We start from the raw sequence: 15116 nt of genomic DNA, 5'->3' as shown, positions 1-15116 counted from the left end.
TACTCCCTTTCGGGAAGAGCAGCAACACTATTAAAACACTTTTTAATCTTCCGGAATTTCCCTTGGGTTTATCCGGGCGTAGACACAGCTCTGCACAGCAGCGAGTGCATGTGCACGCGGGTGAGATTTCAGCTATAGCCATCCCACAACTACAAGCAGAAAAGCTATTTCCCCAGATCCCTATTTGATTTTTTTTTTTTTAACGGAAACCACTCAGATTTGCAGCCTCGGTATAATGGAAACGACCGCAGCCTAGATGCTCCAAGCGGAGGGAGAGGCCGCTCCAGCACTACAATGTGGAACAAATTATAACTCGGAGAGCAAAGGAAATGAGAACGCTCTGGGCTCAGAGGCTTTGACGTCGCTCCTGGAGCGTAAGTCGTGCCCTGCGCCGATCCCCGACCTGCCGCCCCGGCCAGGCTCACGGGGTGCCCGGCCCCGCTCTCGCCCCCCTCCCCAGCCTGCACATCCTCTCCCCTCAATTTCGCATCAAGCCTCTACTTTTGAGACCAGCACTTTATCGCCTGTGTTTTATCTGTCTAATCTAGGGACAGATCCGAGGCCGGTAATGTCAGGGCCAGGCTGGCTGCTGTCTTCAGCCGGATCAGAGCCGGTAAACTCCTTACTGTGTTATTATTAGCAGCGGGCGTTCTGGGGTAGTGCCCCGGACCCCACGGCTGCTAAAATGGGATATAAAGGCAGTCCCAGCCCTGTAACGGTTAAGTTTTTCTTAGAAGCAGCCTCAGCTCCACAGATTATAATGATTTGGGACCCAATTCTGCAAGGAACATGCTGCAGCATGTTCTGCTCAGAGAAACAGGAGTCCTTTTAGCAGTTCTTTTCTTGTAGTTTTCATTATTTTACAGGGTCTTTTGAGTTGCCAACTCGCATCAGCTCTCTGGTAATGAGCGCGTACAAATGATAGCCCTCTGCCTTTGCCACGCACCTCCATTCACACGTGCACAAGAAACAGCTTAAAGAGTGGGTCTGCTTTCGGCTGCCTTTTGAGCAGCTGGGTCTCAGTAGGCTGCCTAATTATAAGATCTTAGTGATACTTTTCTTTCCAGTGATAATTAACTGATCGTGGAGAGCCCTGAAAATAGGCACTTTGAAAGCAAGCGACAAACTCCCCTGAGTTTTCTCTGCTGCCGTCACACCTCTGCAAGAAACTGCTCTGGTCTCACTGGACACGGACGGTCCCACCGCCTCCCCGCCGAGGCCAGAGGTGCCAGGACCGTCGCAAGCTGTCGAAAGCAGGCGAAGGAGGGTGTGCGTGCAACGGGAGAAGGATCCCAAGGAAGGAGCATGCAATGGGAAAAGGATCGCAAGGGTAGTGCAACGGCAGGAGGATCCGCAGGTGCCGCGTCTCCCCACGCGAGCCCCCGTGCCTTCCCGCCGCCCGGTGCGGTTTGCCAGGCAGCCGGGCAGGGTTGGTCGCCAAGGGCAACCACACAAGCCTCAGCTCTCGCCGCTTTTCTCCTGCCTCTACTTTCGAAGGGGATAAAAACAACTGTTCCGGGCCGAGCAGGCGGGGGGACCGGCCGGCCGGACCCCGAGGAGGGGCTCTTGCTCCCACGCTGCGGGATGCCAGCACGGCGCTCGGTGCCCGCGAGCAGGGGTGGCACCCCGCCTCGGCCCGCGGGGATGCCGCAGGAGGGGATCGTCCCCCCGCCTTCCTCCCCAAAAAAAGAGGCACCACCGGCCCGCTGCGGCTGCGCCGCCCCCCGCGCAAGGTACTCACCGTGCGGGGCTCCGCTGCAGCAGCGCCCGGAGCCGTCGGGGCTCTGCGGCGCGTCCCGCCGCCGGGGCGGAGCGCAGCGCAGCGCAGCGCAGCGCGGCGGCACCGCGGCGCCACCCCGCGGCCGCCCGCAGCAACCGCCCGCGGCGGCGCCGCGCAGCGCCGAGCACCCCGGCGCCGGCTGGTGGCGTTTTGGGGGCGAGGGCTCCTCGCTTGGCTCCGGGGCAGAGGTGGGGGCTGCTCCTTTGGGGGAGCAAGAGCAGCGCCGAGGGCCGCCGGTGGTGCAAGGCGCGGCCGGGCAGGAGGCAGGCGGGAGGGCGAGGGGCTCTCAGCCCCATGGCTTGCCTGGGGCTGTCGCCTGGCCCGCACTGCAGGGCTGCCCGCGCCTTTCTGGCCCTGCGTTAGCGCTTCCAAACGGCTAAGGCACCAATTAAAACCTGAGCGAGCAAGAAATGCCAGGCCGGCGCGGGCATCAACACCTTGTCTGCGTGGCACTGGCTTTGTGAAACAATTTGGCTAAACAGGTTTTATCAAGCGAGTTCTAAAATCGACCCGGAGACTGCTGATTTGACGGTGGCTCATTACAGGTTGGGAATGTGAAATCAGTAAGGAATTGATTTTGACTCAGCCGAGGAGTTATTCAAGCCAAGGTCACTGCTGATGCTCTGCCTTGCTCAGTTAAAAGTTCTCCTTTTAGTTGAAGGAGTGTTTTGGTGCTTGGGGTTCCTTTGGGGTGAGAATGACCCCTGCTGCTGCGACCCCATCCCTGGGCTCCCTAGGGCTGCCCATGCTGCTATGCTCCCAGTAGGTGACAAACCACCCTGTGACACACTTGTCACGGCATCCTGTGACCCAGACGCTCTTGAGAATCACAGTGTGAAAGTAAAGCCAAGCCACGAGGCATCCCGGTGCAGCCGGCCTTGGAGATCCGGCAGTGGTTATAGCCCCCCTGCTCCGAGAGGTGACGGGGAAAACTCGTGGGAGACGTGGAAATGGTGAGTCATGTTTCAGGATGAATTCAGCAGCTCCCCTTGAAAGCAGGGAACCTCCTTCGGTCTCAGGAGATGCTGACCAGTGTTGCACCCTATGGGGTCCCAGCACCAGGAGGAGCGTGATGCCAGTGACAAAATGTAAAGGGAGAGGTGCGAGCAAGAGGGTAGCCAGTGGACGTGCATAGCCCAGGGCGTGTCGCAGAGGAGGCAGCCGCTGTTTGGCAGGCGCCTTGTGTGGGGCCAAATCCTGCCTGCAGGCTAGAGGAGGAGCTGGTGGCTGTGGGAGAGGTCAGGGGAGGGGGCAGGCGATGGCCCGGGGTATATCTGGGCACGGTGCCCCTCGGGTCTGCGGGGAGCAGCGGTTACCCTCTCTGCCCAGCCTGCCGTAACAGTGAACTTCACCTTCTCCCTGCAGCAGGACTGCGTCTGTCGGGTTTGGCATCCTTCCTCCCCCAGCGGTGCCAGCCCCGGGGCCTTGACACACACCAAATACAGGCTCAGACACTGCAAAAATAAGAACGAAAGGCCAGAGCAGGAGCTCAGGGGTTTAAACCGAAACCGCTTCTGCGAAGGGCTTGAAAACCCTTCAGCTGGCCTAGTCAACACGACAGCTGGAGTCAGCAAACTCAGCAATTGTTTTTTTTTTCTTCCGAGGAAACTCCACGGCTTGGAGACCAACCCAGACCTCGGGGAGGCTGCCAGTCCCTGCATTCCTCCCCCCCAACAAAGCCGAAATGTCTCTGGCAGCGGCCAGTGGGAAGGGAGAGGTGGCTCCGAGCTGCAGCCCTCGCCCCGGGCGCTGCCCCGCAGCCCCTCTGGCCCTGCCGGCTTCTCCCTCCCTCCCGGCCGAGCCCCCGGGCTCGGAGCGCTCCCTCAGAGCAAACAGCAGTACCAGCTCTGCTTGGGGATAACTCACTGCTCTTTTGTCCCTTAAATGACGCCAGTCAGACAGAAAAGGGGTTTGGGTTTCTTTCCAGATCCTTCAGGAAAACTCATTTTGACTGAATAAGCAGGCAGAAGTGAGGTATCTCGAGTTTTTATTTCAATCCTACTCCACAGGAAACAATATCCACTAGTGTTACCTTTCTTACATTTGTTTTTAATTTTTTTCCAATACTGTGTTAAATATAAAATACTGGTTGAACAAGAACGGAGGGTGAAAAGTAGAGGACGCTAAAAAGATCACTCAAATCCTCATTCACGGACATCCTGAATGCTACAACTCATTTAAAGTTAGTATAAAACAGGGTGACAATCAGATAACATTTCCCCCGGTCCTCCACAATGCTTTACAAGGAAACGACTTAGAAAGCAAGAGAAGACAGAGAACCTATCAGCCACGGAGACTCCTGCTCGGCAAATCAAGGGTCTTTGCAAAATGGCTGGATTTCAAGCCAAGGTAGCGATGTTCCCCACACCCTCTAGCGGACTTGGTCCCCAGTGCCCACGACTGCTTCTCAAAGCCTGCCCTGAACCGGGTTTCCAGCAGGCTGAGACCAAGCGGCCTTGACAATGCTGGCTGAAGGAAGGCCCTTCCCGTCCCTGCTGTCCCTTTGCCTCGGGAGTCCCCCAGAGCCAGATTTAGGGCTGATCTCCCCCAGATCCCCAGCGCTAAAAGTCCTCAATGGCAAAACAAGCTTCCCAGACAACTCACATGGGATGAAGCCCCCAAGCGAGATATGATGGTGCTCCCTGGTCACCTTTGTCACCAGGAGATATTTGCCCAGCAGAGGAGACAGGTTGAGGACTGCTCACTGCACAGTGTGTCCTTAGTGTGATCTGGTGATAGAGGAGGAAGGGACCTGAGCCAAAGTGGCTCTGGGAACACAGTCCCCCAGATTCAGGAAAGTCAAAAGTGTTTGTAAAGCACTGATCATCTTCAAAGCACTTTACAAAATGCTCACGTTAGCCCTGTGAGGTAGGGCCGTAGCTTCACCCCCATTTACAGATGGGCAAGCTGAGGCACAGAGAAGGGTAACGACTTGCCAGAGAGCAAGTCAGCAGCAAAAGTGGCAGCTCATGTTCTGGGTTCACATATCCCTTGATTCCAACCCAAAATTTGCTCCACAAACAGCCAATTACTCAATTCACAGCTTTATCTTCTTCTCCAATGAGTAAAACAGAGAACAGCCAAGGGCAAAGAAGCAAGAACTGGGTCCTGGAGGGTCTGAGGAGAAGCAGCAATGGAGATACCCGCCTCATACTGGCTCGTTCACCTCCAGGGGCCCTGAGACTGGACCAGTAACTTGCTGCATGGGGCACAAAGCTGAATCGCTCGCCTCCGCACGGCTCCAGGCTGGGGCACCCTTCACTCTCCTGGGGACCAGGCAGGCAGGGAGCCTGGCTCCTAGGCTGGGCTGCTAGAGAAGCAGGCACTGGAGGACTGTAAATCTCCTTCGCTTGCCAAGTCCAGCTGAGGCTGCTGCAGCTGCAGTGAATCAAAGGGACAAGCGGAGCCCATGGGCAATCGATGCATTTAGGGGCTTGTGAGGAATTTGCAGGCAAGGCTAAGGGGAGAGGCGTCAAACCCGAGCAGCGAGCAGCCCCTGCGGCCGGCAGCACTGCTGGCATAGCTGGGAGGTGGGATCACACGGGATTTTCCTGAGGCTTGGCTGGCTGGCGTGTTCTTCCAGTAGCACCGTTGTATCTAAGAAATTGCCAGCACCAGAATTGGGGTTCTCGCAAGGTTTTGCTATAACTTCTTGGTGAATAATATCCTCCCTATTTACAGAAGAGAAAGTGAAGCACCAGGCACCAAGTGGCTCATCCAAGGTTGTGCAGCAGTCGGTGACAGCGATGTGTGTGCCACCCAGCAGCCTTGCTTCCCAGTCCTATCTGAACCGGAAGGCGTGCAGTGCCCTGCGCACCCTGTGCATCCAGTGCAGCTCCTGGCCCTGCCACCAGCCCCGGCCACGGGGCCCGGGGAGACCCTGCGGAGCGGAGGGCTAGCGGGAACGGCCCCAGTGCTCCAGGCTCGTCTTGGAAACTTGGGCAGCGGGAAGGGATTAGAAAGGAAATTTGCTGCAGCTCGGTTAGGTTAGAGACATTTCCGTTTCACTGCTCAGCAGGAGTCGCACAGATCTGCGACTCTCTTTTTACATGGTTAAAATGAAGGCTGAAGCTGAACACTTTTGGACTCCAGGGATGCATGGCTCCGCTTTCAGCTGGGTCCTGCCAGAAAAAAGCGGCAATGCATTGCTCAAAGAGCCTGTTCTTGGAGAGGAGCCTGCTCCAAGGCTCACGTTCCCGGAGAGCTGAGCTTTGGGACCACAGCGGGCACCTGGCCGCGCAGCTTGGCTTTGCAAACAGTCAGGCAAGAGAGGAGTGCAGTCCTCAGCAGCAGATGGAGGAAAACGAGCCTTCGGCCCCGTCCAGGGAGGAGCAGAGTGCTGTAGCACTTACACGCTCGGACCTGGGGGCGTGCAGCCTGGCACGGACACTTCCCCACCCCTCGGCCCAGGCGGCCAAAAACAGAAGAAAGCAGGCTGTGTCCTCCTTGTCCTGCCTTGGAAAAACCCACAGTGGCAGTGATTCATTCGCAGAGGGCTCCTGCTCGTCAGAAGCACGTGGAGCCGCCCAGCGCTCCGAAATCTCTCCCCGGTGGCTGTTTCCTTCCTACCTGCCGAGTATCGGGCCGGCTCGTGCCCTGCCGGGAGCAAAACCCCCCTGCCGAGGGGGCCTGCTCCTGCGGCAGCAGCTTCTGGAGGGCAATAGCCATCTTGTACACCGAGGTCTCTCCCTCCTGGCCGAGGGCTGCCCCTTGCTCTGTATCTACCAACCGTGACCGCTTCCTTACTGCCCCGTGGAGTTATGTAGTCCTGCCCAGGTGTTTAAAAAGAGTATCGCTAGGTCCTCTCTGCCCTCACTGCTCATCTCCAAGCCTCCCGCGGATGTGTCCTTTCCCTGCAGCGTTCCTGGGAATGCCAGAAATCCTCCCAAGAGGGGATTTAGTCTGACAACCAGCAAGAGATTGGAGCAAACCAAGAAGCTACAAAATGGGAGAAGAGAAGGCCGGCAGCCCCTTAATCCTGATACAAAGGGGTTCACTTCCCTCCCTTGAGGACCCAAAGGAAAAAAAACTGATATAGATCGACTGAATCCAGCCAGATGGATGCCAAGAGCCAAATTCTCCCTCTCCTCCCTGCTGGACAAAGGCACGCGCGTGGCAGACGCTGGGAGTGGGGACCTTGCTTTTCTGGGCTGCCACTGCAACCACGGCCGGAGAGAAGAACAAAGTGCTTCATAGAGAAAACGTCGGTCCGGGCTCTGCGTGCCCGTCCAGAAGGAACATATCAAGTTGTACACTTAATACTGGCTTAGATAAAGAGTTTTCCAGTGCTCGGGGACTCTGGGGAGACCTGGAATGGGTTCAGGTTTCAATCACATGTAAGGCTTTGTTGACTCTGGACCTTCCAGTTGAGAACTTGGGAGGGGGAGGTTAATGCCAAAATGATTTATGAGCAAACCCCGGCCGAGCGCTGGTGCCGGCTCGCAGCCCCCTCCTGGGGCCAGGTGTGACCTGGCAGCCGAAAGCGCTGCTCCAGCCTGCGGCTGGCGACGTCTTGCGCTCGGGGCTTCAGGGCGCTGCTGCGAGCCAGGGCGCTGCCGGCGCCGCTCAGCTGCGGGTGCCGCCACGGGCTCGCTTGGGCGGCAGCGTGTTTGCTTCCTGATGTAGGCTGCTTAGGACGTGGGCAATTCCGCTGAGGAATCTCGTTGCATGCTTTAAAAGCCCTCCGAAGTCACAGGAGGAAAACGCAGGGTTCCCAGACTGCCTCTGTTAGCAGATGCGTAAGCAGGAGCTGGGAAATGGGGTGACAAGAGAGCCCCGAGAAAAGGGCCACATCTCTCGTGCCCTAACCAGGAGCCACCCTTGGCTTCCCCCTGTCTGGTCCTTCCAGTCCCACGTTCTCCCTCTTCCCCAGACCTGGCTATATTTGCTCTCTCGGCTGCAAACCAGCCCCAGACACTGCTGCGTTGACTTCTCAGCCAAGGCGAAGCCTGGTTTCCATCTGCAGCTCCAATAACAGTAGCAGGACCTGCCAGTGCTCAGCACGCCGGAGATCAGGTCCTGCATGGCTCGCGCGCCAGCCACATCCATCCCTGCCTAAGAGGGGATTTATCCGGGACAGCCACTGCACGATCGGACCTTGGGGCCAGTCTTTCCTGTGGGAATGCTCTGTGTAAGGGGAATGCGGTCCCTAGACCCCCCCAGGCACACACACCAGGTGAGACACCTCACATTCCTTGTCACCCTCCTCACAAACCCCTTGCACCTCATTCTATGGCCCTGAGTCACCAGACCAAGGTTGGGTCCAAAAGCAGCTTCTCACCTCATGTGGCCCAAGCTGAGGGCCCCAGTAGCTAAACCCAGGGTGGTCGTAGCCAGGGGTGTGCAGAGCCCCCAGGTCCCACGGGATGCTTGGGGACAGCTAGGTGAACAAAGCTTTTGGGGCAAACCTCCCTGAGACCCTGGCAGGTGGCCCCACAGCCCCTTGGCTGGTGACCATGTTACAAAACCTTTGCCTACAAAAATAGACAGTTCTCAAGATTAAAAAAGAAACCTGTTCAAAATCAATCTTCAGGCTCTTCTCTCTGTGCAGGAAGGGTGCCAGAATGTCGCTGCCTGCAGGGAGAGCAGGTGATGGGGGTGGCTCTGTGGCAAGTCCGTGGTCCGAGCTCCTGCTCCCTGCTCCCCCTCGGTCCCCCAACATGCCGGCTGGTGTCAACAATGTCTTTAAGGTGTCTATCGGGATGTTTTGGCCTCCAGCGCGTCAGGCCGGTAGAGGTACCTCCAAATGGCATAGTAGTGGATACCAGCTCCGATGGCCACAAAGAGGTGCCAGATGGCATGGGCGAAGGGGATGCGGCCGTCGCTTTTGAAGAAGACCATGCCCAGGCAGTAGAAGAGCCCGCCAGCCACCAGCTCCAGGAGGCCGTCTCTGTTGGGCTGAGAGCAAGCACGGAGGCAGGGGTCAGCAGGAGCCATGCTGACCTACTCGTTCGTTCCTGCCCTGTCTCCGGAGCACGATCAAGACCGAATAGCGACGATGGCTGAGAGACGCGAGCAGGCCCTTTGCCTTCCCGTCTACTACACCCTCTCCTCCAGCAAGGGAGCATGTGGCCCAGGAGCACGGCTTTCCTGGGACCCTTTCAACACAAGGGCATCCAGACAGTAGGTCCACTGGAGAAGCCTAGTGATACGCATGAATGTCTGCAGGGCACCAAAACACTTGCAGAACTGCACCAAGGCACATTGTACCTGGGCATCGCTTTATCCGTCATGGAGCTGCCTCTGGGCTGGACCACACCAGCCCATGAACAGCCAGGAGACACATCGGCCCAGCTGAGACTTGCTCTTCGGATGTTATGGACCAAAGCATTGAGCCCGTGTGCTTCCCGGGCTGGGGGACTTACCATGGACAGAATGACCAAGGCAGGGAAGAATCCCATGATAACGTAACACACCAGCTCCACCAGCTTGTACCTGCAACGGAGAGAGAACAGCCGCTTGGAGGCAAGGTGTGCAGGGACTGTCACAGTTAGGCTTACAGTGACTGCCACCCTGCTATAGGAAAAGGCGAGCAGCTCTTGCCACCCCCAGCAGTGCTGGTAGCACATCCCGCAAAACCCCTCTGGCCCCCAGGACCCTCTCTGGGGTTCTCTGGAGTGCTTTGGGAAGACATTTGGAGTCTTTTTGCTTTCTATTTGGTGCCTTTTGCTTTCTAGTTGGTGCCACCACGTGGAAGAACCACCTCATGACAGCAGATCCCCTGCTCCCATGTCCAGGCCACCAGAGCTGTGGCCTCGCCATCCTCGGCCCTAAAAACAGGGTGCAGATGTGAAGGGCCATGGTGCAAGGAAGCCCTCTGCTGCCTGCTGTTCACGACACCGCCCAGACCTACCTACCTACCTAGCTGTCCATCTCCATCTTTCTTGCTCTGCCCTGCAGCTCGACTACCATCAGGGCATGAAGAGGGGATGGAAGAGCTGAACCGGGCGATGCAACGTACCCCTGCGAGCGCACGGCCGCGGGAAGGCACTCACCGTTCGTGGAAGAAGAAAACGTAGACGGTCCCGATCGAGGCCATGATCCAGATGATCCAGCGCATGTGGGATGCCCAGGGGCCCAGCTCCCGCAGGTTCAGCCTGCAAAACCCGGGGTCTGCGCTGAGGCAGCTGCGGGGGAGCCAGCGGCGGCCGCCCTGTCCCGGCTGTGCTCTGCGGGTGCAGGGGGAAACGCTGCTCTCACCGCATGGCAAAGAAGGCAAAACCCCAAATCGTTTGGGAAGCTTCTGTGGCCGCAGCCCTGCCAGGGCAGCTCTGCAGCCCCCCCGCCACGGGGGAGAGCCCTACAGCCATCACCAGAGCGGGTATAAAGCCAGGCACCATCTCTTGGGATCACCAGGTTCGTGGCCCCCGTGCTCAGGGAGGAGCGGTCTGAGTTCCCCCCCGCGGCAGGACCCAGCGGCGGCCCCGGCCACGGCCCCCCCGGGCACTCACCAGGGCGCGTAGGAGGCCGCTATGAAGAAGTAGATCACCATCCTGTCGAACATGTGCAAGCAGTGCTCCACCGTCCTGCAGGACAGACAGACGGACGGACGTCAGGGCGCTGTCAGACCCGCTCGCCCAGCCCTGGGCAGCATGGGGGGGACGGGACGGGTGTCAGGGGGGCACAGGGCTGCACTCCGGCCACGGGGCCGCGATGTGAGCTCGGGGGCTAGGGCGGCTGCCAATAACCCCTATAATACTGCCCCAATAACCCCTTCCAGTGCTGCCCCTCCTAGGCCGGCTTGCTAAACTTGCGATGCTCTGGGCTAGGGCTGGTGTGAGGCACGGCTCATCCCCGGCTCCGACTGCTCCATGGTCTACTTGCTGCTAGTGGCTTTGGGGACTTTGGCCTCTGTCTTTGGCAGGCAAAGGAGTGAGTGTCACTGGGGTCCCCGCGGCACCGCACGGAGACATCAGGATCTCGGGTCCTGAGATTTTTTTATCTGGAATATTTCATTGATTTTTGGTTTTAGTGATTGTTTTCATTGGGAAGTTTGGAGACTTTTAACGGGAAAATCAAATTGCTCTATAAAAGCAGATGCTTTTGCAAAAATTTTACTTTGTTGCAATAGTTAAGAAAAACCCCTTGACCGAGAGGACTTGGCTGAGTGAGAAGAGAGGCAGCACGTGAGCAGGCGGCAGAGGAGGAGGCAGGATCTGCCTCGCGGGGCTCAGCAAACGACTGCTCCCGGCCGCCGCCTGCACCCTTCTCTGTTCGCCCCAGCACAGCCAGGGCCGAGCTACCTGAGGTGCCTCTTCTTCCAGGAGATGGTGTGAAAGATGGTGGAGACGATGAAGAGGCTGGACAAGCCGAAGCCATAGATCCAGGCCGAGATGGTTTCCCAGTGGTCGTCGGAGAGGACGTAGAGGATGGAGCTGCCGAGGATGCTGGGCAGGATCCAGAACTGGAAGGGAGAAGCACTCCTGTCGCTCGCTCACCGCCTGCGGTGGGGTTTTTCACCTCGGGCTGAAGCCACCCCGGTAAGGGTAGGCGGCAGAGAGTGACCGAACGCTTTGTGCCGGTGGTGGTTTTATTTGAACCCTGGAAATCTGAGAAAGGGGGGACCTTGCGCGGCTCGGCGGCCTGCCCACGGACCTGTCTTCGGGGGGTGACCCCCGACCGCCGAATGCACCCAGCCCTCAGGGAGCAGGGTTTTATCGCTGTTAGCGTTGAATGCGCCCACCCTAACGCCGCTGCTTTTGCAGGGAGCAGCCCTCAGCAAACCCTCCTGCTTCGCTAACCCCCCCGAGCGGCTTCCCCGGGCGCGGGAAGCTTGCGTGGGTGGGAGCGCGGGGAAGGAGCTCAGCATCCCAGGGCAGGTGGGGGAAGGCCCGGAGCGCGTCCCTGCTCCCCGGATGCACCACCCTGGTCGCCGCACCCTGGTCCACATCCCAGAGCCCCCGGCACGGCCCTCGTCCTCCCCGGGAGCGGGACCAGGACTCACTGCGTGGGTGGCGCAGTTGGCCGCGTGTTCATACTCCGTCGGCTGGTACCGCCGGTTGGACGGGACGCGGTGGTTCATGAACCTGCGGGGAGAGAAACAAGGTCAGGGGACAGGGTTTGGGGGAAAACGCTCTCACATAGGGTCTGCACGGGTGCCTCTGGCGTCACTTGAAGAGCAAGGGAAGGAGCTGGCTCTGCCTGTTGCTCCGGGGAGGAGACAACGGATGCACTGATGACATGGAGGATGCAGGCGAAAGCTGTGACAGGTATGATCTGATAAAGGTCTGGAGCACTTTCCACCCCAGGATCTGGTGTCCCAGAGAGAAAAGTCTCGACCTGTAGGGCTGAGACAGTGGCGCAGCCCCACAGCGATAGCGAGGACACCGGGATGGGTCGGACTCACCGTGGGGTCCGCACTAGCTGGTGGTGACCCCGGCGCAGCCCAGCACCGTGGCCAGCTCTGGCTTCTCCTCCAGGTGATATCCCCTGCTGTGCCTCGGGTTTTGGGGTATCACCTATACCTGTTTCTAAGGCCTCCTGTACCTGCAGAGGCGGCGTCTCAGCACAAATCGCTGCAAAGGGAAACCACACCGTGTGCTCTCTTGCAAACTTTTATCTTCTGTTTCTCGCTTAAGCCGAGGTATCAGATTGCTCTTGGCGTCCAGAGGAACATATCGATTTCCCTTGTCAGATCAACACACGCACAGCGACAAAAAATAGCGTCGGGGCAAGCTAGGCTGTTGCTAGGTGCATAATGCTATAGCAGGCGGCAAACTAAATGTGTAGCTGTCCAAGCAGGTCAGAGCGAAGCGTCATCTAGCTCAGCGCCCTGGTCCTGGCAGTGGGCAATAGCGGCGACTCCGAGAAGGACTATAAGAAATGGGCAAATGCAGAGTGGCCCTTCCCAGGCTGCACCCTCCTGCTCCCCGTAAGCAGCAGTTTAAAGGCTTTTCTGCTGCGGATCAGATCAGGGCAGCTCAGTTCAACAGGCCCCGATGGAGCTGCCCTCCAGGACCTGGTTTATTTGCTTTCTGACCGTTTCGATCTGGCAGCTCCCGTGCCATCTGCAGCGCGGGGTCACGCTGCGTGAAAGAGGGTTCCCGCAGCCGGTTCGGACCTCGCGGCTGCACCGTTTCACGCTGGGGTTACCGGAAAGGGATTCAAGGAGGTACAACCGTGCGAGGCAGTCCCCAGCAGGCGGCAGTGACGGCCCGCAAGGAGACGCGGTCCCCAGCCCGGATGACACCGCATTCAGCCTGCCGCTGGCCTCACCACGGCCAGGCGGCACGCTGACGAGCGGGATCGCGTTTACTGAAAAATAGCTTCAGCTCGGAGCGAGGAGCGGAAGGGTCATGCTCTCGCTGCTCTGCCGGGAAAGGCGACGCTGCTAGCAAAACGCGAGCAGGACGGGTTTCAAAACCACTGGGGTTTAGGAAGGCTGCTCATCCTGGGAAACACAGCACAGTTTTAAGGCAGTTGCTTGTTTTTTAGAGCAGCGGTTCTTAGATTTGAGAGGTGATGGGCTGCACCTGCCAAAGGCCGTTCACACCTGCTGCACCGTGCAGCATCCTACATGCCAGGTGCTGCGCAGCATCCCTCATACCGGGAGCCGTGCAGCACCGCATCCCCCCGCCGCGGCCCAGGGACCCCCACGAGGCCGGGGGGCTCCTCCAGGCCCCAGGGATTTTATACACTCATAAACTGCAAACCAGCCGGCCGCAGGACAGCATCGCTCGGCCCCGGGGCCGGGCTCCCTCCCGGAGCATCGGGACCGCGAGGCCGTTCCCGCAGCCGGGGCAGGCACATTCCTGCCGGCCGGGAACAATATCCCTCCCGCTGGAGGACATTACTCTCCCGGCGTTGCCAGGCGACCGTCCCCAGCTCCCCTTCGCTTTCTTCTCCTTTTTAATAATAATCAGCAGGAAAAAAAAAAAAAAAAGAGGCCCTGCCTGACGTTGCGGTTGCTGTGGAAACGCGCAGGAGGCTTTTGCCTTTAATTTATTTATTTTAACAAAGCCTCGCTCTGTCTCTCCTGCCATTCTGGCCCTAATGATTGTTATTGCTATTAGCAGTAGTAATAATAAGGCTAAGGGAAGCCGGTTCCCACAGCCTCGCGGGGCCGAGGGGTGCACGGATGCCCGCAGGGGTTTTCTGTGCGGGAACGCAGGCAGGGCCTGGCCAGCTGCTGTTCCCCGCCAGCACTCGGCGCGCCCCGCCGCGGGAATGGGCAGAGTGGAGGGATGCTCAGCGGTCAGTGCCGTGGACCACGGCCGTCCAGCAGCCCCTCTGTCCCCCGGAGCATTGGGTGGGGGGGGGTTCGCTGGGAGCCAGTCCCGCGGCCGGGGGCGTGGGAAGGCGCTGGGCTGCCAGCGTGGCTCCGGCCCTGCAAAGGAGGGTGAGACGATGCCTCCTCCGTGGCTCTCAGCCCAGCCCTTTTCATGAGCATTCAACTGCCACAAGCGCTTGTAAAGAAAGAAACGGCAAAGGCAGAATTACGGAGAGCAGCTGATCTAGCGAAAAAGCGCCCGGCGTGGCTCCCTGCCGCAGGTCCCCGGAGCTGCCACCGCTCCCTGCCGCCGCGGCTCGGCCCCAGCACCTTCTCCGGGCACATCCGCCTCCCAGGCCCAGCCGGGTGGTACCCAAATAAAGATGCATTGCCAGGCCGTGGCACGGGAACATGTGCTGCTGTCCCCGTGTCCCTGTGCAGACTCTTGCCTGCCCTGCAGGATGATGTCTGGCAGTGTGTGCCTCCCCAAAGCCCAAGGCTGTGCTGGGCAGGCACATTGAAAAAAAACCTATTTTTCCTGGAGGTTTAAACAGCCTTAAAAAATTCTCTTATTTCATTTGCCTAGAGTATCTCTTTTTGCCCTGTGAAGAGATTTTTCTCATTTTCCTGTCTCACTTTCTAATAAGCATCAAGGCAATTGAATCCCCCTCTCCCTCGGGCTGCTTTTCTCTTTGAATCCGCAGCTGGGAGTTCCCTTGGGCTTACAAGCCCCAGGAGCATCCCGCATTAGCGCTGCTGCTGGCGGGGCAGCGAGGAGGAGTCCCGGACCGTCCTGCAGTCAAGGGACTTCCCAGGGATGCCGGTTGCGGTTGCGTTTCCTGGCCTGCAGCGGGTCAGCACCCCGGGGTGCAGGGAGCCCAGCAGCACCTCCGGGACGGTCTTCTGAAAGTTGCTGTTCCGGAGCGGAGAGAGCTGCAGCGGCAGACAGCCGTCAACGCGCGCCTGCGCTGGATGCCTGCCCACAGGCACTGGGCTTGGAGAGGGCACCCGAGCCCCTCGTCACCGTCGGTGAGAGCACGGATCAGCCGAGCATGCCCAGGGGCTGCTTAGCTAGCTCTGATTCCCACCAGCAGGTCTCTCGGCTGCCTTGCTGGATGCTCCCCACCC

General features: G+C 58.7%; 1 protein-coding gene across 3 annotated transcripts in view; it reads right to left on the bottom strand.

Moving 5' to 3' along the window:
• The window catches only part of MMD2 (monocyte to macrophage differentiation associated 2), a 33393-nt gene that overhangs the window by 4956 nt on the left and 13321 nt on the right, over positions 1 to 15116 (bottom strand). Inside the window, exons 2-7 of one of the 3 annotated variants that reach the window (XM_068908093.1) lie at positions 11724 to 11805; positions 11023 to 11183; positions 10231 to 10305; positions 9775 to 9876; positions 9145 to 9214; positions 3133 to 3234 (exon numbers count right to left, since the gene is read on the bottom strand). In XM_068908093.1, coding sequence (XP_068764194.1) covers positions 3133 to 3234; positions 9145 to 9214; positions 9775 to 9876; positions 10231 to 10305; positions 11023 to 11183; positions 11724 to 11805 — 592 coding nt within the window. Of the gene's footprint in view, positions 1 to 3132; positions 3235 to 7189; positions 9215 to 9774; positions 9877 to 10230; positions 10306 to 11022; positions 11184 to 11723; positions 11806 to 15116 lie in introns of those variants that run through there. The other 2 variants (XM_068908092.1, XM_068908091.1) reach the window with 2 other exon arrangements.

The sequence above is a fragment of the Struthio camelus genome, chromosome 15 (genome assembly GCF_040807025.1).
Source record: "Struthio camelus isolate bStrCam1 chromosome 15, bStrCam1.hap1, whole genome shotgun sequence".
NCBI classification, from domain to species: Eukaryota; Metazoa; Chordata; class Aves; order Struthioniformes; family Struthionidae; genus Struthio; species Struthio camelus.
The sequence above is the reverse complement of the archived record's forward strand: the minus strand, read 5'-3'. Positions and strand labels throughout refer to the sequence as shown.